The 24,795-nt window shown below is 46.6% G+C and overlaps 3 protein-coding genes and 1 pseudogene across 6 annotated transcripts; 3 read left to right on the forward strand and 1 right to left on the reverse strand.

The window, feature by feature from the left end:
* The window catches only part of LOC115251549 (TRPM8 channel-associated factor homolog), a 5,918-nt pseudogene extending 514 nt beyond the window's left edge, over positions 1 to 5,404 (forward strand).
* Positions 5,268 to 13,495, forward strand: LOC101064480 (TRPM8 channel-associated factor homolog). The gene is made up of 16 exons (XM_029844086.1): positions 5,268 to 5,916; positions 6,082 to 6,298; positions 6,469 to 6,754; positions 6,838 to 7,139; positions 7,214 to 7,388; positions 9,157 to 9,805; positions 9,971 to 10,187; positions 10,358 to 10,643; positions 10,727 to 11,028; positions 11,103 to 11,277; positions 11,371 to 11,465; positions 11,532 to 11,742; positions 11,834 to 12,070; positions 12,178 to 12,398; positions 12,474 to 12,587; positions 12,673 to 13,495. The coding sequence occupies exons 1-16, from the start codon at positions 5,285 to 5,287 to the stop codon at positions 12,913 to 12,915; spliced, it is 4,362 nt and encodes a 1,453-aa protein (XP_029699946.1). The 5' UTR covers positions 5,268 to 5,284; the 3' UTR covers positions 12,916 to 13,495.
* Positions 13,496 to 14,162: 667 nt separating this feature from the next.
* On the forward strand, positions 14,163 to 19,347 carry LOC101064252 (TRPM8 channel-associated factor homolog). Of its 4 annotated transcripts, none has more exons than XM_029843361.1 (13): positions 14,163 to 14,690; positions 14,824 to 14,891; positions 15,176 to 15,838; positions 15,968 to 16,184; positions 16,365 to 16,662; positions 16,776 to 17,077; positions 17,150 to 17,324; positions 17,447 to 17,541; positions 17,644 to 17,854; positions 17,941 to 18,177; positions 18,246 to 18,466; positions 18,549 to 18,662; positions 18,737 to 19,347. In XM_029843361.1, the coding sequence occupies exons 3-13, from the start codon at positions 15,195 to 15,197 to the stop codon at positions 18,977 to 18,979; spliced, it is 2,757 nt and encodes a 918-aa protein (XP_029699221.1). In that variant the 5' UTR covers positions 14,163 to 14,690; positions 14,824 to 14,891; positions 15,176 to 15,194; the 3' UTR covers positions 18,980 to 19,347. The 4 variants fall into 4 exon arrangements, with proteins under 4 accessions (XP_029699221.1, XP_011607113.2, XP_003968852.2 ...); XM_003968803.3 differs by lacking the exon at positions 14,163 to 14,690 and having other exon boundaries at positions 14,701 to 14,891; positions 18,737 to 19,017; positions 19,100 to 19,347; XM_011608811.2 differs by lacking the exon at positions 14,824 to 14,891.
* Positions 19,252 to 24,477, reverse strand: LOC101064033 (complement factor B). The gene is made up of 18 exons (XM_011608812.2): positions 24,323 to 24,477; positions 24,125 to 24,237; positions 23,595 to 23,742; positions 23,332 to 23,517; positions 22,890 to 23,162; positions 22,412 to 22,554; positions 22,193 to 22,334; positions 21,961 to 22,095; positions 21,780 to 21,884; positions 21,461 to 21,598; positions 21,269 to 21,372; positions 21,068 to 21,179; positions 20,849 to 20,996; positions 20,294 to 20,367; positions 19,970 to 20,067; positions 19,763 to 19,895; positions 19,634 to 19,683; positions 19,252 to 19,554 (listed from the first exon to the last, which is right to left on the reverse strand). Exons 1-18 carry the CDS (start codon positions 24,372 to 24,374, stop codon positions 19,378 to 19,380), a joined length of 2,331 nt encoding a protein of 776 aa, XP_011607114.2. The 5' UTR covers positions 24,375 to 24,477; the 3' UTR covers positions 19,252 to 19,377.
* Between the last annotated feature and the right edge of the window lie 318 nt (positions 24,478 to 24,795).

The raw sequence follows: 24,795 nt of genomic DNA on the forward strand, positions 1-24,795 counted from the left end.
TTAAAGACATTACACCCCAGTCACGCTGATAACCCTAACCTGGTTAACCCTAACCTGGTTAACCCTAACTCACTTAAAGACATTACACCCAGGCACGCTGATAACCCTAACCCTGGTTAACCCTAAACCTGGTTAACCCTAACCCTCACTTAAAGACATTACACCCCAGGCACGCTGATAACCCTAACCCTGGTTGACCCTAACACTAACCCCTAACCCTGGTTAACCCTAACCCTGGTTAACCCTAACCCTCACTTAAAGACATTAACCCCAGTCACGCTGATAACACTAACCCTGGTTAACCCTAACCCTGGTTAACCCTAACCCTAACTTAAAGACATTACACCCCAGTCACGCTGATAAGCCGCTTGAGTTTTTATGGCAAAAACGTGCCGAATATTGGCAACAATCATCCCCGCTTTGGTCTATATTCTTTCTTTTTTTGTTTTCTTTAATATTAATAAGATACATGTTATGCAGAGGTGTACTTTATAACAATTTCATAGACAAATGAGTGTGATTACACTGTCCAATGTTCCAGGTTTTTCCCTGAGGAATCTATATGAATAATGAATAATGTGATTGCTCATGTGACTTTAATTTTAGCAAGCAGTGAAGATGTAAAAAATGATTATAGACAGTTTGAAATAAATGTTTACCTGCTGTTCTTTTCTGCTTGGTGATCTGCTAACCAACTGGGTTACTCTGTAGTAGCAAGACTGCACGATATTGAGTGGATAATACGTAAAGAAAATATGGCAACAAAGTGACATTCGGTATTATTGAATGGATTTGAAGTCCTGTGATTGCAACTCTAAGTTGAATTTAAAACAATTTATTTAGTTATAGATGTATAACAATAACGGTGTGAATGTGTTGAGTTTAGGAACAATTGGCTGAAATATAAGTAGATATAATTTATTTTATTGTGTGGATCTCAATTATTTCTGTCCAGATATTTAATACTTTTCTTTCAATTTGCTGAGATAACTGATGAATATAAATCAGTTTCAGCTAAATAATCAGTTAATCATCTTTCCCCAGATATTTAGTAAATCTTAATTACTTTTATTCAGATAACTAGTAAACATAAATCAATTTCCTTGTGAAAGTGATTTGTGTTTGCTTAATATTTCCTGGGTATATAACTCATCATTTTGGCTACTATTAATAAATCCAACACATTTTAACTATTGCATTCATTAACCTGCACTTGTTTTAGTTTAAATGTAGATAATTTACTCAATACTTTTTACTAAAGTTGCAGTTATTAAAATCTACTCAATTATATTATGTGTCACTTTGTTGCCATAACTTTTTTAAGTAATCATTGGTCACAATTTTAGAGTGTATTTAATGTTTTGTAATTACCCCTTTCAGATTTATCAACTTCACCATGTCCACCAAACCTACCCAAGAGGCTTACAAGCGTTTGGTCAAGGCTTGACTCAGCTGGACTTCAAAGATTACTATGTTCCTAGTGAGCTGGCTCTGGTTGGTGATGCCTTCCCTTTGGCAATCAACAGCCAAGGCCAAGTCCTAATGGCTGCCTCCACCTATGGCCTTGGAAGGATAGTGGTCCTGGGTCATGAGGCCTGCTTGTCCGAATTTCCCAGTCTGGTAGAGAATGCGGTGAATTGGCTTAGAGGAGATGGATCTGCCAACCTGTCTGTTGCAGTCCACCAAAATATTAAAGCGGCTGCTGACGAGCTCTGCCAATACAAGTTTACTGTGAAAGTGTCGGGGGGTTTAGGAGTGATCTGGGGGTTGGTGTTTATGTGACAGATGCCTACAGCGTAGCAGCAGATCAGAAATCCCTGGTGACATTCATGAAGTCCGGAGGAGGAATCTTGATTGGGGGCAGGCCTGGCATTGGTCTTCTAAAACCCTGGGGTGGAGCCGTTGCTTAATTTTGATGGGAACAAGGTGTCTGGAGTAGCAGGGATCTACTTTACTGAGAAATTCAGAAAAATGGAAACTCTGTCCATCTCCCCAGAGGTCCCATACTCCTGGATGTCTCTGAAGTGAGTGTATCACACATCTGAAGCCTTTAATCAGAAAATCTCTCATTTTGCTGAAAAGTATCGCCTGCAGTTTTCCTTTTATCAGTGTCAATTCTTTTTTAAGATTTCTGTTGATCTAAACTGGTGGATATGCTCTCAACGTCTGTTGAATTTGATCTCGTACAGACCGGCCAGGGACTTCAACGATGACCTGAATTTCTTGCTCAAAGGGGTTAAAGAGCTTGATGTTGGTTCACCATCAACATTTTCTGAGATTCTTCCTCACGGCTCACTGGCCTTTCCCATTGGAACCACCGAGGACGGACGGCCATTTCTGGCAGGAGCCTACTATGGCCTGGGAAGAGTCCTCGTTATTTCTCACGAAGGATGTCTTAGCAATCAGGTACAGTTAATATTCGAAATTACATGAATAATTATTAAGTTCTAGATATTCACTTCAACACAATCATATTTTATTGGGAAATACCGTAAACATCAGTAGTCTTTTATATATTTGATGTGATTCTATTAATGTGATTTACAAACTGCTGCCTTCCTGCTTTTAATCAAAGAACCTGTCCACCCTTCTGGAGCAACGCCATCCGCTGGCTGGATCAAGGCCGGAATGGAGTCGTAGGCGTTGTGGAAAAACGCGCAGTCCCGGTTCTCAGCAAGTCAGGGTTTACGTGCGAGTACAACAGACTTCCGAAAAGACCTGAGTGTTTATATGGGAATGGCATACAGTGATGCTCATGCAAAGGAGATCCAAGACTTTGTTGCTGAGGGAGGAGGCCTAGTGATTGGTGGACATGCCTGGTACTGGTCATACGGCGGAGGAAATGTAATGACAGAATTTCCAGGTATGACAATGCAAGTTCATTTTGGGAATCAAATTCACCACAATCCATAGGCTCAAACTTCTTTTGGGGAAACGTCTTTCCAGGAAACAAGATCCTGAACAAAATGGGCCTGAGTCTTCTTGGCGATACAATTGATGGGGGCATTTACAAGGTCCCTGAATCCAGCCAAGCCATTGTGGACAACTACCATTTCCGCCACATGTTATCCCAGTTTGCTGGTCACGTCTTGGAGGAAAAGGCACTCAGCCAGAGCCAGACAGAGTCTTTTCAAAAGCTGAGCAGCCACTGCGCCAACTTCTTGCAAATGAGAGCTTATGGCTGCTCGTCCTATATGCAGGTTTTGCTCGCACTCTATGACCTCATTGTGAAGGCAGGCGTGCCGCAGGTAGGTCGCCGAGCTAAAGCAGCCCAACGACAGGCTGCCGTTCAGAACGGTGACTGTAGTCATTGTGGTTGTAGGTGTCTGAAAGCAACCCCGGTGAAGAGTCCCAAAGACCGCCTCCTTCTGTTCATGGGCTCAGAAATGTACAAGGCCTTCCCTGATCCTGATGTTCTCCTGCCCCACCTCATCAAGGACATCCCAACCTTACCAGTGGTCAACAGCCAGAGAATCAAGATTAATGTGGACACAGCAGGTGAGATTACACCCCAGGCACGCTGATAACCCTAACCCTGGTTAACCCTAACACTAACCCTAATCCTGGTTAACCCTAACCCTGGTTAACCCTAACCCTCACTTAAAGACATTACACCCCAGGCACGCTGATAACCCTAACCCTGGTTAACACTAACCCTAACCCTGGCTAACCCTAACCCTGGTTAACCCTAACCCTCACTTAAAGACATTACACCCCGGTCACGCTGATAACACTAACCCTGGTTAACCCTAACCCTGGTTAACCCTAACCCTCACTTAAAGACATTACACCCCAGGCACGCTGATAACCCTAACCCTGGTTAACCCTAACACTAACCCTAACCCTGGTTAACCCTAACCCTGGTTAACCCTAACTTAAAGACATTACACCCCAGTCACGCTGATAACCCTAACCCTGGTTAACCCTAAACCTGGTTAACCCTAACCCTCACTTAAAGACATTACACCCCAGGCACGCTGATAACCCTAACCCTGGTTAACCCTAAACCTGGTTAACCCTAACCCTCACTTAAAGACATTACACCCCAGGCACGCTGATAACCCTAACCCTGGTTGACCCTAACACTAACCCTAACCCTGGTTAACCCTAACCCTGGTTAACCCTAACCCTCACTTAAAGACATTACACCCCCAGTCACGCTGATAACACTAACCCTGGTTAACCCTAACCCTGGTTAACCCTAACCCTAACTTAAAGACATTACACCCCAGTCACGCTGATAAGCCGCTTGAGTTTTTATGGCAAAAACGTGCCGAATATTGGCAACAATCATCCCGCTTTGGTCTATATTTCTTTCTTTTTTTGTTTTCTTTAATATTAATAAGGATACAATGTTATGCAGAGGTGTACTTATAACAATTTCATAGACAAATGAGTGTGATTACACTGTCCAATGTTCCAGGTTTTTCCCTGAGGAATTTATATGAATAAATGAATAATGTGATTGCTCATGTGACTTTAATTTTAGCAAGCAGTGAAGATGTAAAAAATGATTATAGACAGTTTTGAAATAAATGTTTACCTGCTGTTCTTTTCTGCTTGGTGATCTGCTAACCAACTGGGTTACTCTGTAGTAGCAAGACTGCACGATATTGAGTGGATAATACGTAAAGAAAATATGGCAACAAAGTGACATTCGGTATTATTGAATGGATTTGAAGTCCTGTGATTGCAACTCTAAGTTGAATTTAAACAATTTATTTAGTTATAGATGTATAACAATAACGGTGTGAATGTGTTGAGTTTAGGAACAATTGGCTGAAATATAAGTAGATATCATTTATTTTATTGTGTGGATCTCAATTATTTCTGTCCAGATATTTAATACTTTTCTTTCAATTTTGCTGAGATAACTGATGAATATAAATCAGTTTCAGCTAAATAATCAGTTAATCATCTTTCCCCAGATATTTAGTAAATCTTAATTACTTTTATTCAGATAACTAGTAAACATAAATCAATTTTCCTTGTGAAAGTGATTTGTGTTTGCTTAATATTTCCTGGGTATATAACTCATCATTTTGGCTACTATTAATAAATCCAACACATTTTAACTATTGCATTCATTAACCTGCACTTGTTTTAGTTTAAATGTAGATAATTTACTCAATACTTTTTACTAAAAGTTGCAGTTATTAAAATCTACTCAATTATATTATGTGTCACTTTGTTGCCATAACTTTTTTAAGTAATCATTGGTCACAATTTTTAGAGTGTATTTAATGTTTTGTAATTACCCCTTTCAGATTTATCAACTTTCACCATGTCCACCAAACCTACCCAAGAGGCTTACAAGCGTTTGGTCAAAGGCTTGACTCAGCTGGACTTCAAAGATTACTATGTTCCTAGTGAGCTGGCTCTGGTTGGTGATGCCTTCCCTTTGGCAATCAACAGCCAAGGCCAAGTCCTAATGGCTGCCTCCACCTATGGCCTTGGAAGGATAGTGGTCCTGGGTCATGAGGCCTGCTTGTCCGAATTTCCCAGTCTGGTAGAGAATGCGGTGAATTGGCTTAGAGGAGATGGATCTGCCAACCTGTCTGTTGCAGTCCACCAAAATATTAAAGCGGCTGCTGACGAGCTCTGCCAATACAAGTTTACTGTGAAAGTTGTCGGGGGGTTTAGGAGTGATCTGGGGGTTGGTGTTTATGTGACAGATGCCTACAGCGTAGCAGCAGATCAGAAATCCCTGGTGACATTCATGAAGTCCGGAGGAGGAATCTTGATTGGGGGGCAGGCCTGGCATTGGTCTTCTAAAAACCCTGGGGTGGAGCCGTTGCTTAATTTTGATGGGAACAAGGTGTCTGGAGTAGCAGGGATCTACTTTACTGAGAAATTCAGAAAAATGGAAACTCTGTCCATCTCCCCAGAGGTCCCATACTCCTGGATGTCTCTGAAGTGAGTGTATCACACATCTGAAGCCTTTAATCAGAAAATCTCTCATTTTGCTGAAAAGTATCGCCTGCAGTTTTCCTTTTATCAGTGTCAATTCTTTTTTAAGATTTCTGTTGATCTAAACTGGTGGATATGCTCTCAACGTCTGTTGAATTTGATCTCGTACAGACCGGCCAGGGACTTCAACGATGACCTGAATTTCTTGCTCAAAGGGGTTAAAGAGCTTGATGTTGGTTCACCATCAACATTTTCTGAGATTCTTCCTCACGGCTCACTGGCCTTTCCCATTGGAACCACCGAGGACGGACGGCCATTTCTGGCAGGAGCCTACTATGGCCTGGGAAGAGTCCTCGTTATTTCTCACGAAGGATGTCTTAGCAATCAGGTACAGTTAATATTCGAAATTACATGAAATAATTATTAAGTTCTAGATATTCACTTCAACACAATCATATTTTATTGGGAAATACCGTAAACATCAGTAGTCTTTTATATATTTGATGTGATTCTATTAATGTGATTTACAAACTGCTGCCTTCCTGCTTTTAATCAAAGAACCTGTCCACCTTCTGGAGCAACGCCATCCGCTGGCTGGATCAAGGCCGGAATGGAGTCGTAGGCGTTGTGGAAAAACGCGCAGTCCCGGTTCTCAGCAAGTCAGGGTTTACGTGCGAGTACACAGACTTCCGAAAAGACCTGAGTGTTTATATGGGAATGGCATACAGTGATGCTCATGCAAAGGAGATCCAAGACTTTGTTGCTGAGGGAGGAGGCCTAGTGATTGGTGGACATGCCTGGTACTGGTCATACGGCGGAGGAAATGTAATGACAGAATTTCCAGGTATGACAATGCAAGTTCATTTTGGGAATCAAATTCACCACAATCCATAGGCTCAAACTTCTTTTGGGGAAACGTCTTTCCAGGAAACAAGATCCTGAACAAAATGGGCCTGAGTCTTCTTGGCGATACAATTGATGGGGGCATTTACAAGGTCCCTGAATCCAGCCAAGCCATTGTGGACAACTACCATTTCCGCCACATGTTATCCCAGTTTGCTGGTCACGTCTTGGAGGAAAAGGCACTCAGCCAGAGCCAGACAGAGTCTTTTCAAAAGCTGAGCAGCCACTGCGCCAACTTCTTGCAAATGAGAGCTTATGGCTGCTCGTCCTATATGCAGGTTTTGCTCGCACTCTATGACCTCATTGTGAAGGCAGGCGTGCCGCAGGTAGGTCGCCGAGCTAAAGCAGCCCAACGACAGGCTGCCGTTCAGAACGGTGACTGTAGTCATTGTGGTTGTAGGTGTCTGAAAGCAACCCGGTGAAGAGTCCCAAAGACCGCCTCCTTCTGTTCATGGGCTCAGAAATGTACAAGGCCTTCCCTGATCCTGATGTTCTCCTGCCCCACCTCATCAAGGACATCCCAACCTTACCAGTGGTCAACAGCCAGAGAATCAAGATTAATGTGGACACAGCAGGTGAGATTACACCCCAGGCACGCTGATAACCCTAACCCTGGTTAACCCTAACACTAACCCTAATCCTGGTTAACCCTAACCCTGGTTAACCCTAACCCTCACTTAAAGACATTACACCCCAGGCACGCTGATAACCCTAACCCTGGTTAACACTAACCCTAACCCTGGCTAACCCTAACCCTGGTTAACCCTAACCCTCACTTAAAGACATTACACCCCGGTCACGCTGATAACACTAACCCTGGTTAACCCTAACCCTGGTTAACCCTAACCCTCACTTAAAGACATTACACCCCAGGCACGCTGATAACCCTAACCCTGGTTAACCCTAACACTAACCCTAACCCTGGTTAACCCTAACCCTGGTTAACCCTAACTTAAAGACATTACACCCCAGTCACGCTGATAACCCTAACCCTGGTTAACCCTAAACCTGGTTAACCCTAACCCTCACTTAAAGACATTACACCCCAGTCACGCTGATAACCCTAACCCTGGTTAACCCTAAACCTGGTTAACCCTAACCCTCACTTAAAGACATTACACCCCAGGCACGCTGATAACCCTAACCCTGGTTGACCCTAACACTAACCCTAACCCTGGTTAACCCTAACCCTGGTTAACCCTAACCCTCACTTAAAGACATTACACCCCAGTCACGCTGATAACACTAACCCTGGTTAACCCTAACCCTGGTTAACCCTAACCCTAACTTAAAGACATTACACCCCAGTCACGCTGATAAGCCGCTTGAGTTTTTATGGCAAAAACGTGCCGAATATTGGCAACAATCATCCCGCTTTGGTCTATATTTCTTTCTTTTTTTGTTTTCTTTAATATTAATAAGGATACAATGTTATGCAGAGGTGTACTTATAACAATTTCATAGACAAATGAGTGTGATTACACTGTCCAATGTTCCAGGTTTTTCCCTGAGGAATTTATATGAATAAATGAATAATGTGATTGCTCATGTGACTTTAATTTTAGCAAGCAGTGAAGATGTAAAAAATGATTATAGACAGTTTTGAAATAAATGTTTACCTGCTGTTCTTTTCTGCTTGGTGATCTGCTAACCAACTGGGTTACTCTGTAGTAGCAAGACTGCACGATATTGAGTGGATAATACGTAAAGAAAATATGGCAACAAAGTGACATTCGGTATTATTGAATGGATTTGAAGTCCTGTGATTGCAACTCTAAGTTGAATTTAAACAATTTATTTAGTTATAGATGTATAACAATAACGGTGTGAATGTGTTGAGTTTAGGAACAATTGGCTGAAATATAAGTAGATATAATTTATTTTATTGTGTGGATCTCAATTATTTCTGTCCAGATATTTAATACTTTTCTTTCAATTTTGCTGAGATAACTGATGAATATAAATCAGTTTCAGCTAAATAATCAGTTAATCATCTTTCCCCAGATATTTAGTAAATCTTAATTACTTTTATTCAGATAACTAGTAAACATAAATCAATTTTCCTTGTGAAAGTGATTTGTGTTTGCTTAATATTTCCTGGGTATATAACTCATCATTTTGGCTACTATTAATAAATCCAACACATTTTAACTATTGCATTCATTAACCTGCACTTGTTTTAGTTTAAATGTAGATAATTTACTCAATACTTTTTACTAAAAGTTGCAGTTATTAAAATCTACTCAATTATATTATGTGTCACTTTGTTGCCATAACTTTTTTAAGTAATCATTGGTCACAATTTTTAGAGTGTATTTAATGTTTTGTAATTACCCCTTTCAGATTTATCAACTTTCACCATGTCCACCAAACCTACCCAAGAGGCTTACAAGCGTTTGGTCAAAGGCTTGACTCAGCTGGACTTCAAAGATTACTATGTTCCTAGTGAGCTGGCTCTGGTTGGTGATGCCTTCCCTTTGGCAATCAACAGCCAAGGCCAAGTCCTAATGGCTGCCTCCACCTATGGCCTTGGAAGGATAGTGGTCCTGGGTCATGAGGCCTGCTTGTCCGAATTTCCCAGTCTGGTAGAGAATGCGGTGAATTGGCTTAGAGGAGATGGATCTGCCAACCTGTCTGTTGCAGTCCACCAAAATATTAAAGCGGCTGCTGACGAGCTCTGCCAATACAAGTTTACTGTGAAAGTTGTCGGGGGGTTTAGGAGTGATCTGGGGGTTGGTGTTTATGTGACAGATGCCTACAGCGTAGCAGCAGATCAGAAATCCCTGGTGACATTCATGAAGTCCGGAGGAGGAATCTTGATTGGGGGGCAGGCCTGGCATTGGTCTTCTAAAAACCCTGGGGTGGAGCCGTTGCTTAATTTTGATGGGAACAAGGTGTCTGGAGTAGCAGGGATCTACTTTACTGAGAAATTCAGAAAAATGGAAACTCTGTCCATCTCCCCAGAGGTCCCATACTCCTGGATGTCTCTGAAGTGAGTGTATCACACATCTGAAGGCTTTAATCAGAAAATCTCTCATTTTGCTGAAAAGTATCGCCTGCAGTTTTCCTTTTATCAGTGTCAATTCTTTTTTAAGATTTCTGTTGATCTAAACTGGTGGATATGCTCTCAACGTCTGTTGAATTTGATCTCGTACAGACCGGCCAGGGACTTCAACGATGACCTGAATTTCTTGCTCAAAGGGGTTAAAGAGCTTGATGTTGGTTCACCATCAACATTTTCTGAGATTCTTCCTCACGGCTCACTGGCCTTTCCCATTGGAACCACCGAGGACGGACGGCCATTTCTGGCAGGAGCCTACTATGGCCTGGGAAGAGTCCTCGTTATTTCTCACGAAGGATGTCTTAGCAATCAGGTACAGTTAATATTCAAAATTACATGAAATAGTTATTAAGTTCTAGATATTCACTTCAACACAATCATATTTTATTGGGAAATACCGTAAACATCAGTAGTCTTTTATATATTTGATGTGATTCTATTAATGTGATTTACAAACTGCTGCCTTCCTGCTTTTAATCAAAGAACCTGTCCACCTTCTGGAGCAACGCCATCCGCTGGCTGGATCAAGGCCGGAATGGAGTCGTAGGCGTTGTGGAAAAACGCGCAGTCCCGGTTCTCAGCAAGTCAGGGTTTACGTGCGAGTACACAGACTTCCGAAAAGACCTGAGTGTTTATATGGGAATGGCATACAGTGGTGCTCATGCAAAGGAGATCCAAGACTTTGTTGCTGAGGGAGGAGGCCTAGTGATTGGTGGACATGCCTGGTACTGGTCATACAGCGGAGGAAATGTAATGACAGAATTTCCAGGTATGACAATGCAAGTTCATTTTGGGAATCAAATTCACCACAATCCATAGGCTCAAACTTCTTTTGGGGAAACGTCTTTCCAGGAAACAAGATCCTGAACAAAATGGGCCTGAGTCTGCTTGGCGATACAATTGATGGGGGCATTTACAAGGTCCCTGAATCCAGCCAAGCCATTGTGGACAACTACCATTTCCGCCACATGTTATCCCAGTTTGCTGGTCACGTCTTGGAGGAAAAGGCACTCAGCCAGCACCAGACAGAGTCTTTTCAAAAGCTGAGCAGCCACTGCGCCAACTTCTTGCAAATGAGAGCTTATGGCTGCTCGTCCTATATGCAGGTTTTGCTCGCACTCTATGACATCATTGTGAAGGCAGGCGTGCCGCAGGTAGGTCGCCGAGCTAAAGCAGCCCAACGACAGGCTGCCGTTCAGAACGGTGACTGTAGTCATTGTGGTTGTAGGTGTCTGAAAGCAACCCGGTGAAGAGTCCCAAAGACCGCCTCCTTCTGTTCATGGGCTCAGAAATGTACAAGGCCTTCCCTGATCCTGATGTTCTCCTGCCCCACCTCATCAAGGACATCCCAACCTTACCAGTGGTCAACAGCCAGAGAATCAAGATTAATGTGGACACAGCAGGTGAGACGATGGCGTTCCAGCACAACCGCTGCCCAGTACATTTGCTTTTCCATTGTAAATTGGAACCTGTGGTGCTGTTGTTATTTGTCTTAGGAGGCTTTGAGTGGATCAGCACCGGTCTCTACCTCTCACCTGGTATGAAGACAAATCTGACCCTACCAGCAGCAATTGTCAACAAGGGATGGAAGGTACCAGACTGTTAAACTAGTCCAGCTGTGGCTGCGAGAAGACCACTAACCTTCATGTCTCCTTAGATCCAGATCGGCTGTCAAACAGACTATCTCAGTCACCAGCAGCTGATTAGAGCCCAGTCTGTCCATTTAAGAGTTCCCATCACTTCAGAAAAGATGCAGGTGCAGAACCTGTGGGGCGGTCTCATCTACCTGTTGGCCCCATCCCAAACCAGAGTGACAGGGGTCGAGATGGTTGTCCAGCAGGCTGTGCTCGCACCATATTATAAATCTGGTGAGTCTGGGATTGCACTGAAGCTGTGAGATATTTCTGAGGTTCTACACAGGACGAACCCCCGTTTTTATGGTTATAATTCCCTTTTTAGGTGTGACCACAGCTGACGACTGGTCGCAGCGGCGTGCGGCTCCATCCCCCTGGGCAGAGTTGGAGTTTGACAACATCATCCTGACTGTGCCATCAAAAGCTGTCCGTGACCTTGAGCAGGTTGATGAGCTGGCACAAGTCTGGAATAACATAATGAAGACCGTCGCTGAGCTCGCCGCAACACCGCTCAAATTTCCTCGCAAGGAACGCATCGTGATTGATGTGCAGATTTCTCATGGTAAGCGTGTCAGGGTTCGATCGAACAGGAGCCAGTTAACGTAGATCATTTCCCACCACCCACACGGAAGCACAAAGTTCTTCATCCAAGGTCTGTTGGACAAACAGGGTGGATGCATGCTGGCTATCCCATCATGGGACAGACTTCCACCGCCTACCTCATCACCAACACCACGAAGATTGCTGGGGGCATGTGGGGTCCCATTTATGGACTGGGACACAACCAACGGAGGAGCTGCTGGGAATTCCCACCACACACCACTGAGTGTACTTGCAACCTGTGGTCAGTGTACGTGCACGAGGAACTGCTGGGAATTAAGAGAACAGAGGTATCAGGCTGTTCTTGAGGTCTACTGGAATTTTCTGTTGTTCCGAGTGTTACTGTCTCATGCTGTGTGGTGCAGGCTCATTCAAACCTGACTTCAGAGAGGAGAAAAGCTCGGATGAAGAAATACGTTGCAGACGGCAGGAAGCTGAGCGACTGGAGTGTCTGGACAGCTCTGGAGACTTACCTGCAGGTGAGACACCTGCCTGATCTCCCTCCCCCTGATCATAAAGCATGAAGGTGAACAATGTGGCTTTTCTTCTCCTTCTCTCTTGTAGCTGCAGGAAAAGTTTGGCTGGGAAGCCTTCAAGAAGGTTTTTGCTGGCTACTATGAGATGAGCAACTTTCCTCACAACAACAAGGGAAAGATGAACCTGTATGCTGAAACCTTCTCCCGTGTTGTGGGAATGAATCTGTCTGGATTCTTCAAGTCCTGGGCTTGGCCCATCGAGGAGATCACTGAGGAGGATCTCTCTCATTTGCCCCCCTGGACCGACCACCCCATGGCCCAGTACAACTGAGGATCAGCCTCCTGGTGATCAATCAGCCTCCTGATGATCAATCAGCCTCCTGATGATCAACAGTGCAGAGCTTTGATCTTGTAACTTCTTTTAACCATTTAGCTTTTATGGGTTTGGGGTTGATCCTTGGGTTTTTCTGATATTCCGCCTCTTTGTTTGCTTCCTCCCCCAGTTGAGCAGCGGGTGTAAAAGGTCTCTGTTGCCTTAACTTAGTCACGGGAGACTTTTAATCTAATCCAGTTTTATGAACTCATTTTGTTGGTTTTATTCCCTGGTTATGACAGATGAAGTCGGTTGGATCAGAGCCAAGTACGAAACCCCCAAAAAAAGCCCGAGGTTCTTCAACTTTTCACCCTCAATTATGAGGACGAGAGGGGGGGTTTCAAAAGTGCAAAAGTTTTGATGATTTAATTGACATATAATCTAATTGAGATTTGTCAGCTCATCGTCTAACCCAGGCATGGGCAAACTACGGCCCGGGGGCCACACGCGGCCCGTTAAACGTTTTAATCCGGCCCGCCAAAATTGAAAAATTAAATGAATAAACCTTGTTAATGTTAAATTTTCACTGCAATTCTGGTGTTTTCCCACTAGAAAAAAGACAGTCAGGAGGAGAGTGATGGTGATATCCTGAAGGATAACAGAACTTTCAGTGCTTTAAAATAGAAATGGTTATTAATTTTTTTTTAAAAGGCACATTTTATTCATTTGATTTTAAGTGTTTTAAGACTCATTCCAAAGTCAGATATTTTGTCTCTTCATTTTCATTTGAAATTAAAGCACATGTTTTCTCCATATCCCAAGATGTGTATTTTTTCTCCAATGAGGTGAGGTTACCAAAGCACTCCATCCATCCATCTGCTCCTGGTCCGGCCCCTTTGTCAAATGTTAGAACCCATTGTGGCCCATGAATCAAAATGTTTGCCCACCCCTGGTCTAACCTCATAAAAATTCTATCATAAAGTTGGGTTTTGCTTTCCCTGGTGGTGAGGACCTAGAAATAATGCAATAATAGGTGCTTATTAGGGTGATAATTATATTAGACAACACTTGTGCGGCTTCAGGGTGAAATATAATCTTTGGTGGATGTCTTAAATGTCTTAATCCCCATGTAGTCTGCTGCCTTACCTGATATCATTACAATCCTATTTGTCTTTTCTGTTAATCAAGACAAGGCTAATAAAGAATTAATTAACTCCTTATCACTTTTTGAGTCATTTGTGCTTGATTGAGGGGAGTAATCTGAGCCTGCGTGGAGTCTGTTGCTCCCTTATTAGAATGATTTTATTAGAACCAGCGATGTAATTCTGCTTCATTTCAGGTGTGTTGTTGCTGTTGCTGTTGTTGTTGCTGCTGTTGTTGTTGTTGAGGGACTAACCTGGTGGTCATCACTGGTACTCGCCCAGTAGAACCACAGCGCCCTCTGGTGTCAGATAAATGTACGAAACTGGTCCGAAAAAACATCGGAACGAAAGTGAAACTGAGGCTGAAGAACGTCGTTAAAGTCTTTAGGTCAGGTTAGACGGTCCTTTGTGTTCCTGAGACACATTAGACTCCTTATCAGGGTGGGAATATCAGTGGGTTTGGATCAGGATCAACTCCGACACAGAATCCGGAGAAACCGGTTTGTCGAGACAACCTTCAAAATACCTCCGTGAATAAAAGAATAGACGAGCTCATGTCAGCTTAACATTTAATTAAATCCAGCAGTGTTCCTTTGCTGGATCAACAGGATTCTGGGTGTGACCCGTGATCTGTCAGGTGTGGACCAACAGGTATAGAGACACGTGATCTCCTGTCATTGGGTTTGTAAAGAGCAGAGTTCCTCCTCCTTTAGTTCCCATTTTGTCTCTTCCCTCCTGCCTCATGCTCACATTCTTGGACCTCCGTGCGACGTAAATATCACAGCAGGAAGTCAAGGTATTTAAATAAACGGGTGGAATTTTATTAATTTGCTAGACGTCAGCACCTCTTGGGTACGTAGACTTCAGTGCTTTGTAATCTGATAAATTCTTGTTTTATAACGTGGATGTGCAGAGAAAAATGTCTCATAAATTCAGATATGAGATCTAATAAGACCTGTTGTGTGGCCTAAAAATGTAGCCCTGATTTTATGTAAAATAGTTTTTATTGGTTTATTGCACAATTTGCCAGATTTTACTGGAGGTTTTTATTTGTCTGCCTTTAAATTCCGCTAATGTCTGCAGTTATATATCCTTCTTAGTATCATCATAGGTTGTTTTGTCATCCACCTTTTCAGACCCTCCATCCATTTCATCATGACCACCCAGCCAACACAGAACCTCCATGAAGAGTCTTACGCACGTCTCATGAGAGGCGTGAAAGAACTGGACCTCTGTGGTCCCAGTGCTCCCAGTGACCTGGTCCTCATCGGAGACCACGCCTTTCCTCTGGCGATGAACAGCCAAGGCCAGGTTATTATGGCTGCTTCTCTGTACGGCCGTGGAAGGATCGTGGTCCTTGGTCATGAGGGCTACCTCACTGCCTTTCCTGACCTGGTGGAAAATGCCGTGACCTGGTTGGGAGGAGACGGGTCTGACGGGTCTGTGGCCGTCCATCAACAAGTGAAGGCAGTCGCTGACAACCTCAGCAAATCTAAACTCAAGGTCGAAGTGGTCGGGGGCTTCGGTCTCAATCTGGGCGCTGCTGTGTACGTCACCGACGCCTACAGCGTAGCAGCAGACGCAAAAGGCCTGGTGGCATTCATGAAGGCCGGAGGAGGCGTCCTCATCGGGGGACAAGCCTGGAACTGGGCTCAAACACGTCCCAAGGATAATGTGCTGCTTCTGTTTGAAGGAAACAAGGTCTCAGGCGTAGCAGGGATCTATTTCAGCGAGCGTGCTGCAGAGGTAGAGCGCCTGCCTGTGCCCCCGCAGATCCCCTCGTCCTGGATGACTGTCGTGTAAGTGTGAACGGGTCTCATTTAAAGTTGCACTCGGGCAGGTTAGCGTTCATCATGAGTCAGAACTTAACCAAGAACATATTGTCTTTTGGAGTCTGCTGCCATTTTATCCATCTTATCTTTATTCAGAATCGGAAAAGACTTTGAGGATGACTTGGATTTCTTACTGCAAGGGGTCTCGGAATTTGAGATCCCAGGTGGACTGCTGGCCTCTGAGGTCATGGTCCATGGCCCCCTGGCGTTCCCAATTGGTACAACCAGTGACGGACAGGCGTTCCTGGCAGGAGCGTACTATGGCCAAGGAAGAGTGATCGTGATCACACATGAGGGGCTCATGGGACGAGAGGTGTGGTTTTACTGATGCAATGAGAGCGGAGCAAGAGTCCGATTTACTCTGATCGCTGGTCTGGCCTGACTTCCTGGCGTGCTTTTAGTTTCACACACGAGCCGTCTATCATACTGCATGATGTAGTAAATGCAAATGAGGGCGAGTGGGTCTTAAACTAACCACGTTTGTCTCTCTTAGACGCTGTTTCAGTTTTGGAAAAATGCTATTCACTGGTTGGATGAAGGCCGCAATGGCGTGATTGGGGTGGGGGCGTGTCCGGACTCATCCTGCTTCAACCTCATCAGCAACTGGTGCAACTGCGTGAAGACAGACTTCAGGGAAGACCTGAGCGTGTTTGTCTGCACGGCCTACAATGGGGACCACCTGGAGGAAATCCAGAACTTTGTGGCTGAGGGTGGAGGCCTGCTGGTGGGGGGTCACGCCTGGTACTGGGCACAGACACACCCTGGGCAAAACACAATGACAGACTTTGTTGGTAAGTAACCTCACAATGAGATCTTTCAATGAGAGGGCCGAGTGGATGGCCAGCAGGAGTAAAGTCAGTCGTTAATGGATCCATCAAGGATTAACGGTTTTGTTACCTTCAAGGGAACAAGTTGCTCAACAAAATGGGTTTGAGTCTGCTGGGCAACATAGTTGGAAATGGTTGCTACAAGCCCCCTGTACCCAAGCAGGCCATGAAAGACACCTACAACTTCCGAGATCTTCTCCACCGTGTGGTTTGTCATATGAGTAAGGGGGAAGAACTTGAGAAGAAGGAGGAGGAATGTTTGAGGAAGCTGGGAGCCGACTGCGCTGCCTACTTGAACAGGAAGGCGTATGACAGCTCCTCTTATGCACAGGTGGTGTCCACACTCACTGACATCGTGAAGAAGTTTGGTATTCCACAGGTACAGAACTATTAAGGTCGGCCTCCGTTCTGTGGCTTTGGTTTTCCTCATGTTCATCATGGTGTGTTTAAGGTGTGTGAAAGTTGCCCTGTGAATAGCCCCAGAGATCATCTTCTCCTCAGTGTGGGGTCAGAGGTGTACAAGGTGTGCCAGGACCAGGATGCTCTGCTGCCCTTCCTCATCCAGAACAACCCCCTGCTGCCAGTTGTTCACAACCATAAAATGAGGATTAGTGCGGCCACAGAAGGTCAGACCTCCATGTTCAGAACAAACACATGTTGTATTTGCTATGTTGACATTAGTGAGGTGACGCCTCAATGAACAACAGTGATCTTTAAGCTCACCCGTGTGTGTTTGGGTGGGTGTCAGGATGGGAGGACTGGATCAGCACAGGTCTCTATCTGTCTCCGGGTATGAAGACCTACGTGGCCTTTCCAGCCGAGCTCGTCAACAAGGGCTGGAAGGTCTCTACTCTTTCTTTTTAAAGCTTTACCCTCCATCCGGGAGCCATGCTGCAGTAATCAGCCAGCAGCTGGTGACCAAAGCCACATGTTCCTCTCCTGCAGATCCAGATTGGGTGTCACACAGACTACCTCAACCACTCCGAGTTGAAGAGAGCGGCGTGCGTTCATGAGCAGTTTCCTGTCACCTCCGAGATGATGCAGATTTGGAACCTGTGGGGTGGCCTCATCTACCTGATTGCACCAAGGAATGCACAGGTGGACGGGGCAGAGGTCACAGTGCAGGTCGCCGTACCTGCTCCATATTATAAATCTGGTGAGTGTGTGCGGCCTGTGTGTCGGTGCTCCTCAGGTTGGGTCGAGGAGGTGGAAAATGTGCGTATGTCTGCATTTGTTCCTCAGGCGTGACCACGGCTGGCGATTGGTCACGGCTTCGTACGGCCCCCTCCCCCTGGGCAGAGATGGAGTTCGACAACATCGTCATCACGGTGCCTTCAGAAACCGTCCGTGACCTGGAGCGTCCAGATGAGCTGGCAGCACTCTGGAACGCCATCATGGCAGCCATCGCTGACCTGGCTGCTCTACCGCCCAAATTAGGACGCAAAGAACGCATCGTCACCGATGTGCAGATTTCCCACGGTGGGTGTACTGGGTGGTTGATGTGCACGTTTCGAGCACAGCTCTCACACATCTGGTTGGCCACACAGGCTGGATGCATGCAGGTTATCCCATCATGGCGTTCACGGCTGCAGCGCACGAGCTGGTCAGTGTTGACAGCATGAGGCGCGGCATGTGGGGGCCCATCCATGAACTGGGCCACAACCAGCAGAGGCGCTGCTGGGAACTCCCACCACACACCACAGAGGGCACCTGCAACCTGTGGTCCGTGTACGTGCACGAGCAAGTGCTGGGGATCAACAGGGCCCAGGTGACCCTCCCTCTCCTAAACAAGCATCAGGCTCCTACATCAGCCCTGTTTCATGATGGCACCACTCCTCTGTGTCAAACAGGCCCATCCAAATGTTTCTGTGGAAAACCGAAAGCAGAGGATTGAAGATTATGTTAAAGGTGGGAAGAACCTGAGCGAGTGGTACATGTGGACGGCCCTGGAGACATATTTGCAGGTGACTATGAACACGTGAAACGAGGGTTAGACTGGATAGAGCTGGTTTAACCCGGCACTTCTCTGCCCGTGGAGGTGCAAGAGCGGTTTGGCTGGGACGCCCTGAAGAAGGCCTTCGGTGCGTACCACGGGATGAGCAGCTATCCCGACGACAACACGGGGAAGATGAACCTGTATGCTGAGACGGTCTCCCGGGCCGTGGGGAGGAATTTGACGGGGTTTTTTAGGGCCTGGGGTTGGTCCATTGAAGCAAGCACAGAGGAGAAGGTAAAGAATCTGCCTCCCTGGACCGACCACCCCATGGTTCAGTATGGCTGAAGTCCAGACTGGGTTCTACTGGATACCATTAGAATGAAGTTAGTAAGACGATATTTGATGATGGTAAAATGTGGTAAACGCTGCATTTGGAGTTTCTTCTAGAATTTCTCTGGCTTACAGGAGGTCCTGGTCTGATTCTTGGTTCTTAACTTAAAAGCCTGCTCGTGCACAACATGCACAACATCCTTAATCTTCATCACTGGGGATGAAGTCCAGTCTTCCTCCTGCAGCGTGTCCTCTGTAACACACTTTTATAAGACAATGAGTTGTTGCCGTTTCTTTAATGTTTCTTTAATGATGTCATGGGTCTGCAGTTTGATCCTTAATCCATGCGTAACTAATCACAAATAAAAGGGTTTGAAATGACAGCAGCAGGGTGTGTTTCTGTCTCCTGGCGATCAGTCCACGTCCGGTAGGAACTGGATCTCCTCTCCCAGGTGCTGTTTCAGCCATGGCATGATCTGGAACAGGTCGATGTGGAAGTCTCGAGCGTTGGGGGGGGGGTCTTCACTGCTGTATTTTCCACGGTTGGCTGGATCGCACACGTTGGTGATGCCCCAGCTCAACACTCCCACCTCGGGACAACGGCAGCAACTGTTCAATGCGGCTCGTCCCTTCTGACCCTTTGATTTTTAACCGGAGGAAAGTACTGACCTGGAAGTAGCGGTTCTTCTGCTGCAGAAACAGGGATCCCCCTGAGTCACCTGTGCACACACAGATCCAGACAATCAGAACACGCTCGCACGCTCTGGACTGTGCTTCAGTGTGTGCGGAGCTCCAAACCTTTACAGGAGACGGCATCTTTATATCCAGAGGATCCGCCAGAGCAGAGGAACCTGTCGGTTACATACTCATCCAATCGGACGTCAGTGGGCTCGTGGATCACCTGTCGGGCCTTTTCAACGCAGCTTTGCCGCTGGAGAAAGATTAGACGCGCTCCAGTTGTCTTCCTTCCAAGTTTTCTATCAAATCGAACGGAATGTGACCCACTTGAGCCTGTGTTTGAATGTGCGTTACTCTCCGTTTGGGGTTCCGGTGGCTATTGATGAAGGAGGCCTCGGTCTGTTGGTGTGGCAGCAACGCCTTCCCTGTTCACACAGATACCACACAAAACACACAACACACATTGTGTTTTCAACCCTTTCTTCATATGGAAATGGTGTTTGTGTGCGTCTGTCCACTTTGTGGGATTTAGGGGGCTTAATTCAAGGGTGCCTAGTTTGTCTTGGCTAATATTCACTTAGCCATGGGTGCTAATGGCTTCACATGCTGGACCTTTCTACTCATGTAAGTGATGATCCAGAGGGGTCATACTGTGTTGCTGACAGTTGGTGTTGACGCTCTTCATGGCTCGGCTGGCAGGAACGGTGCACGGCAAACATATGGGCCTGCACGACATACACAGTCAGTCAGCAGGGCTAAAACTGTCCACATTAGGTAAAATCTGCCCTGACAAACAGCTGTAACCGCCCTTCCTGGACCCACCACCCTGGGAGCCTGGTTGTCCAGGTCTGCTAGGCCCCTGGTAGGGCCTCCCATGGCATACAGGTCCTGGGTGACGGCCCAGACTAAGGGTGGGTCACCGACCCATCATGAAGGCTACACAACTGCAAAGTGGTTTGGGCCCCGACGACCCCCTCCTCAGGTTAAACCTCTGGCTATAGGAGAATTTGGCCGATGGTTAAACCCCGGACTCAGGAGGAACAATGTGATGTGAGCAGCCCCAGGACGCGCCGGACTCTGTCTGGCGAGAGGGAAGTCTGGGCCTTTCTGCTGAGGCTGCCGCCCCCGCGACCCGGTTCCGGACAAAGCAGAAGCTGACGAGACGAGCCTGGGCTGTAAAGTCATCGGAACATTGCGCTCTCTTACCTGGCTTTCCAGGAGAGCGGGATGCTCTCGTTCACCTGTATCAGCGCCACATCATAGTCATAGAACTCTGACACGTTTCTGTGTTTGAGTGCTCGGATGTTAAACTGGGGGTGCAGAACCACCGCCTTGGAAACGGCCATGCCGTCACCTACAAACCCAGAGACCCAGAGGTTACAGGAGTGTGTGGACTTGTGGTTTTCTCCTGGTGCCTTCACTCACCGTGTTCTATTTGCACCTGCTGGGAAACTCTGTCTGTACTGGCTCGTGCAAAACAGTGGGCAGCGGTCAGCACCCAGTTCTGGCTCAAGATGGATCCGAAGCAGGACAAAGACTGCAGGACAGGAAGTGTGTTTGTGTTAAAGAAGCCCTCTGGAATTCCAAAAACCTGACCAGACTGAGCAAAGTGTGCAAAGCTCTTACTGTTCCCGTAACCACGGTAACATGCCAGGGATTGGTGTAGGCCTTCACGCCATCTTCGGGAGTCACTTCCTGAGCTACGCCGCACATTGTCACACTCTTGTCGCCTTAACAAGCGGCGTGTGAGAGTAAACCACCAAAAGCTCAGGCTCATTCTGACAAACACAGGAGAAGCCGTGCAGAACGCTTCCTTACTGATGATGCTGTTGAAGACCTCGCCCAGAGTTTCGTAGTCTTTCAGAAAGAAAACGTGCGTCTCGCCGCTCTTCTGTGACGCTAAAGCATTCAGCTGCTCTTTGTTCACCTGCTCCCCGATGCCAAACGCGTACACGTCTGAAAACATGCACACGAAACATCACTGACGTGATCTGGGCTTAAACCTTCCTGCACTTCCGCCTCCTCACAGAACCGCCCCTCTTTATAGATTCATACGTTCTGCCGTCTCATCTCAGAAACTGGTCTGACAGACGTTTGGATCTGTTAGATCCTGCTGAGGTCACGTTTGAGATGTTACCCAGTAGCGTCTCGTCCTTTTGTTCCGAGGACATGCTGTGGTAACCCAGCAAATTTCGGATCTTTAAGAGAGCAATCTGCGGGTCCTTTCCAGTGTTGGAGAAACCTGCAGGCAGCAGAAGGAAAACAGGCTGAGGACACGTCTGTGGTTGTGATCCTGGTGGAAACGACAGTATATTTACCATCAGTTGCTATGACGATGACGTTCTGAGTCTCGTTAAAGTGATACTGGGCACTGTTCTCCTTAAAGTAGCTCATCACCTCGTTGACTCTCTGCAGGGCAGCATAGAGGTTGGTCCCTGTTTTCTCCCCGTGGCCTAAACACGAGCAGACGCAGCAGCATGGCTGTCGTTAGGGTCAAACTGTTCAAGAGTCTCCTGAAGGTGAACGCAGGAGGGGGAGCCAGGCTCCTACTGTGGTAGTTGAAATTCCTCAGGTTCCAGATGACGTCGTCTGTGCTTCCACTTATTTCCGATTCTGTGATGTCCACTATGTCCTTAGCTTCGCTAGCGAACGACAGCACATGGAATTTCAGCTTCACTTCATAGCTGTCCAGCTAGAAGGGAACATAAAGAGCTCACTCACAGAAAGAAAAGAGAAACAAGTGGATCCTAAACCTTCCATTTTCCAGACCTTTTCAATGAGAGCGATGGTGGCATTCCGGGATTTTTCAAAGTCTTTCCTTTGGATGCTTCCTGATGTGTCCAGCAAAATGTAAACATTCATACGGCTGCCTTTGGCCACATTGAAGGTTCGAGCAAAAGATTTTTCTGCAACTTTTACAAGAACACAAAATACACATACACACACACACACACACACACACACACACACACACACACACACACACAAACACACACACACACACACACACACACACAGATTCAGCTAAATCCATGCAGTGACAAACACGTCCATGTCAATTAATAAGATTCCTTTATGCTGCTGAAAGTCGAGCACTTATACAGCTCGGCCACTAGAGGGCACTCGAGATCGGCCATTTGGGAAAACTTGATGCATCTTTTATCTTTATAGTTTTAAAGTGTTTCTGTTCTGCGGACACATGCCATTTATTTTAGTTTTTTAGCTTTGCATTGTATTATTTACGCACTTGTCTTTTTTTCCTCTGGTGAGAGGACGTCCATCAGTCCTGCGAGCGATCCCGTCATGGCTTTGGCCACATCGCTGGGGGAGTCGTAGGTATTTCTGCCCAGGCATCGTGGCATCGACCCGCTCCACTCCCTGTTCTCCAGGCAAACCCTTTCAGCCGAACCCAGCAGGTCCAGACCCGTCTGACAGGAGTAGCTAAACTTCTGCCCGACCTGAAAGGGGCCTGCAGACCTCTGGGCTCCAGGTGGAATCCCTGGATCGCTGCAGTCTTCAGCTGTGTGAAGAACCGGAAGCTTTAGGACCTGGTTGTGCTGGCTCAGCCTGGACACCTCAGCATGGACGGCGGATTGATTGATTGCTTCTCAAGCTGTCACGTTCAATTATTTTAACACTTTGGTCCAGAAATGGGACCCATCGGCCTGTTTAAGCCTGCGCACGCTCACCATGGTTGTCACAGATGGGGGTGAGTCCCGTCCAGCCCCCAGTGAGGGTGCAGTTCCTCTGGGCTGACCCATACAGAGTGAACCCTTCCTGGCAGGAGAAGCTCTGCGTGGCACCGACCCGAAACCACTGATTCCTGGGCCAAATATCGCCGTGATCCAACTGGAGTTGAGCTGGACACAGAATGTCTGGAAGGCACGGGTGGAGACGAGATTCTAACGGGAAGATCATGTTTGTGCACGCGTGACACATGGCGGGACGGCACCTCTGCACGTGGCGTGTGACACCAATCGGCCGCTGGCGGACCTCATCGGCGACCAGTCGCCATCGGGACCACAGAGCCGGTAGCTGAGCGGGTGAGGGTACTGGCCCGGGCTGCAGTGGTAGGACAGCACACTGCCCTCCAGCCCCCCCTGCACGCAAAACATGTTGACTTTTGAGGCTCAATTGAGCAATTCAAAGATTTCCAGTAAAGGAATAGTTTATTTGATTAGCTTTCCCAATCCTCCACGTCCATGAGCGTCGCCCTCTCGATAACATCTGTCGTTACAGTCTGGGACATTTAGAACCTTGTAGTTACTAATGTTCGTGAGGTTGTTGGAGTTCATTTATCCTCTCACCAATAGATTCTGCACTTAAAGCCTAAATGTTTGGTCTAAAATATAACTTTTGATGTTGAATTGATTCTTTAAAATAGTGTGCATTGTTCTGGCTTCAAAGGACACGTTGATGAGAGCAGGATGGTGAAATGTTTGCGTTAATGCTGCGTATTAAGGACACATTTCCATCTTTTACCTGTGAGTAGGTGACCTGTCCGCCTTTAACGGCCTCCGTGGTGGAGCAGTTCACGGGTCCCTGTGTCCAGTCCTCGTACTCTTCACCATCATAGCCGTAGTCTAGCTGGGACCCTGAAACAGCAACAGGAAGATCGGAGCAGGTGGAGTAAACAGGCAAACGTGCTGAAGATGTTGGGATTCGACGGTGACCTCTCACCCCCCCCTGCTGAGACGCAGAGAACGATCCAGAGTATTGATTTGGCGTGCATGAGTGGAGCGGAGGTGTCTCAGCACCAGGAAGCACAGCGAGCGTGTCTGAGCTGACACGCAGACAGCTGCTCTATTTGTTGACCGATTACCCATTAACGCAGGATCGAGAAGGGACAGAGAGGTTGCGCAACACAGATCGGAGCTCATCTTTCCGCTTTCAGCCCCGCAGGACGTCTGCGATCCCTGATCCCACCGAGCTGCAGCGCCACCCTCCCAGAACCTCCTGCTGCTCTGATGTTATGAGCCAGCGGGAACGCAGGCATGCAGGCCAGCAGAATGTTTCATGGGTTTACAAGATCGCTGTGGGGATTATTAGGTTTAACGAGGACCCCGGCCCCCTCCACCGCCCGCCCCCCTGGCAGCCCTCCTCTTACCAGAGGCTCAGTCCTCTCAGCTGACTCGGCTTTGTTCACCACTCGC

The sequence above is a fragment of the Takifugu rubripes genome, chromosome 11 (genome assembly GCF_901000725.2).
Source record: "Takifugu rubripes chromosome 11, fTakRub1.2, whole genome shotgun sequence".
In the NCBI taxonomy this organism is placed as follows: Eukaryota; Metazoa; Chordata; class Actinopteri; order Tetraodontiformes; family Tetraodontidae; genus Takifugu; species Takifugu rubripes.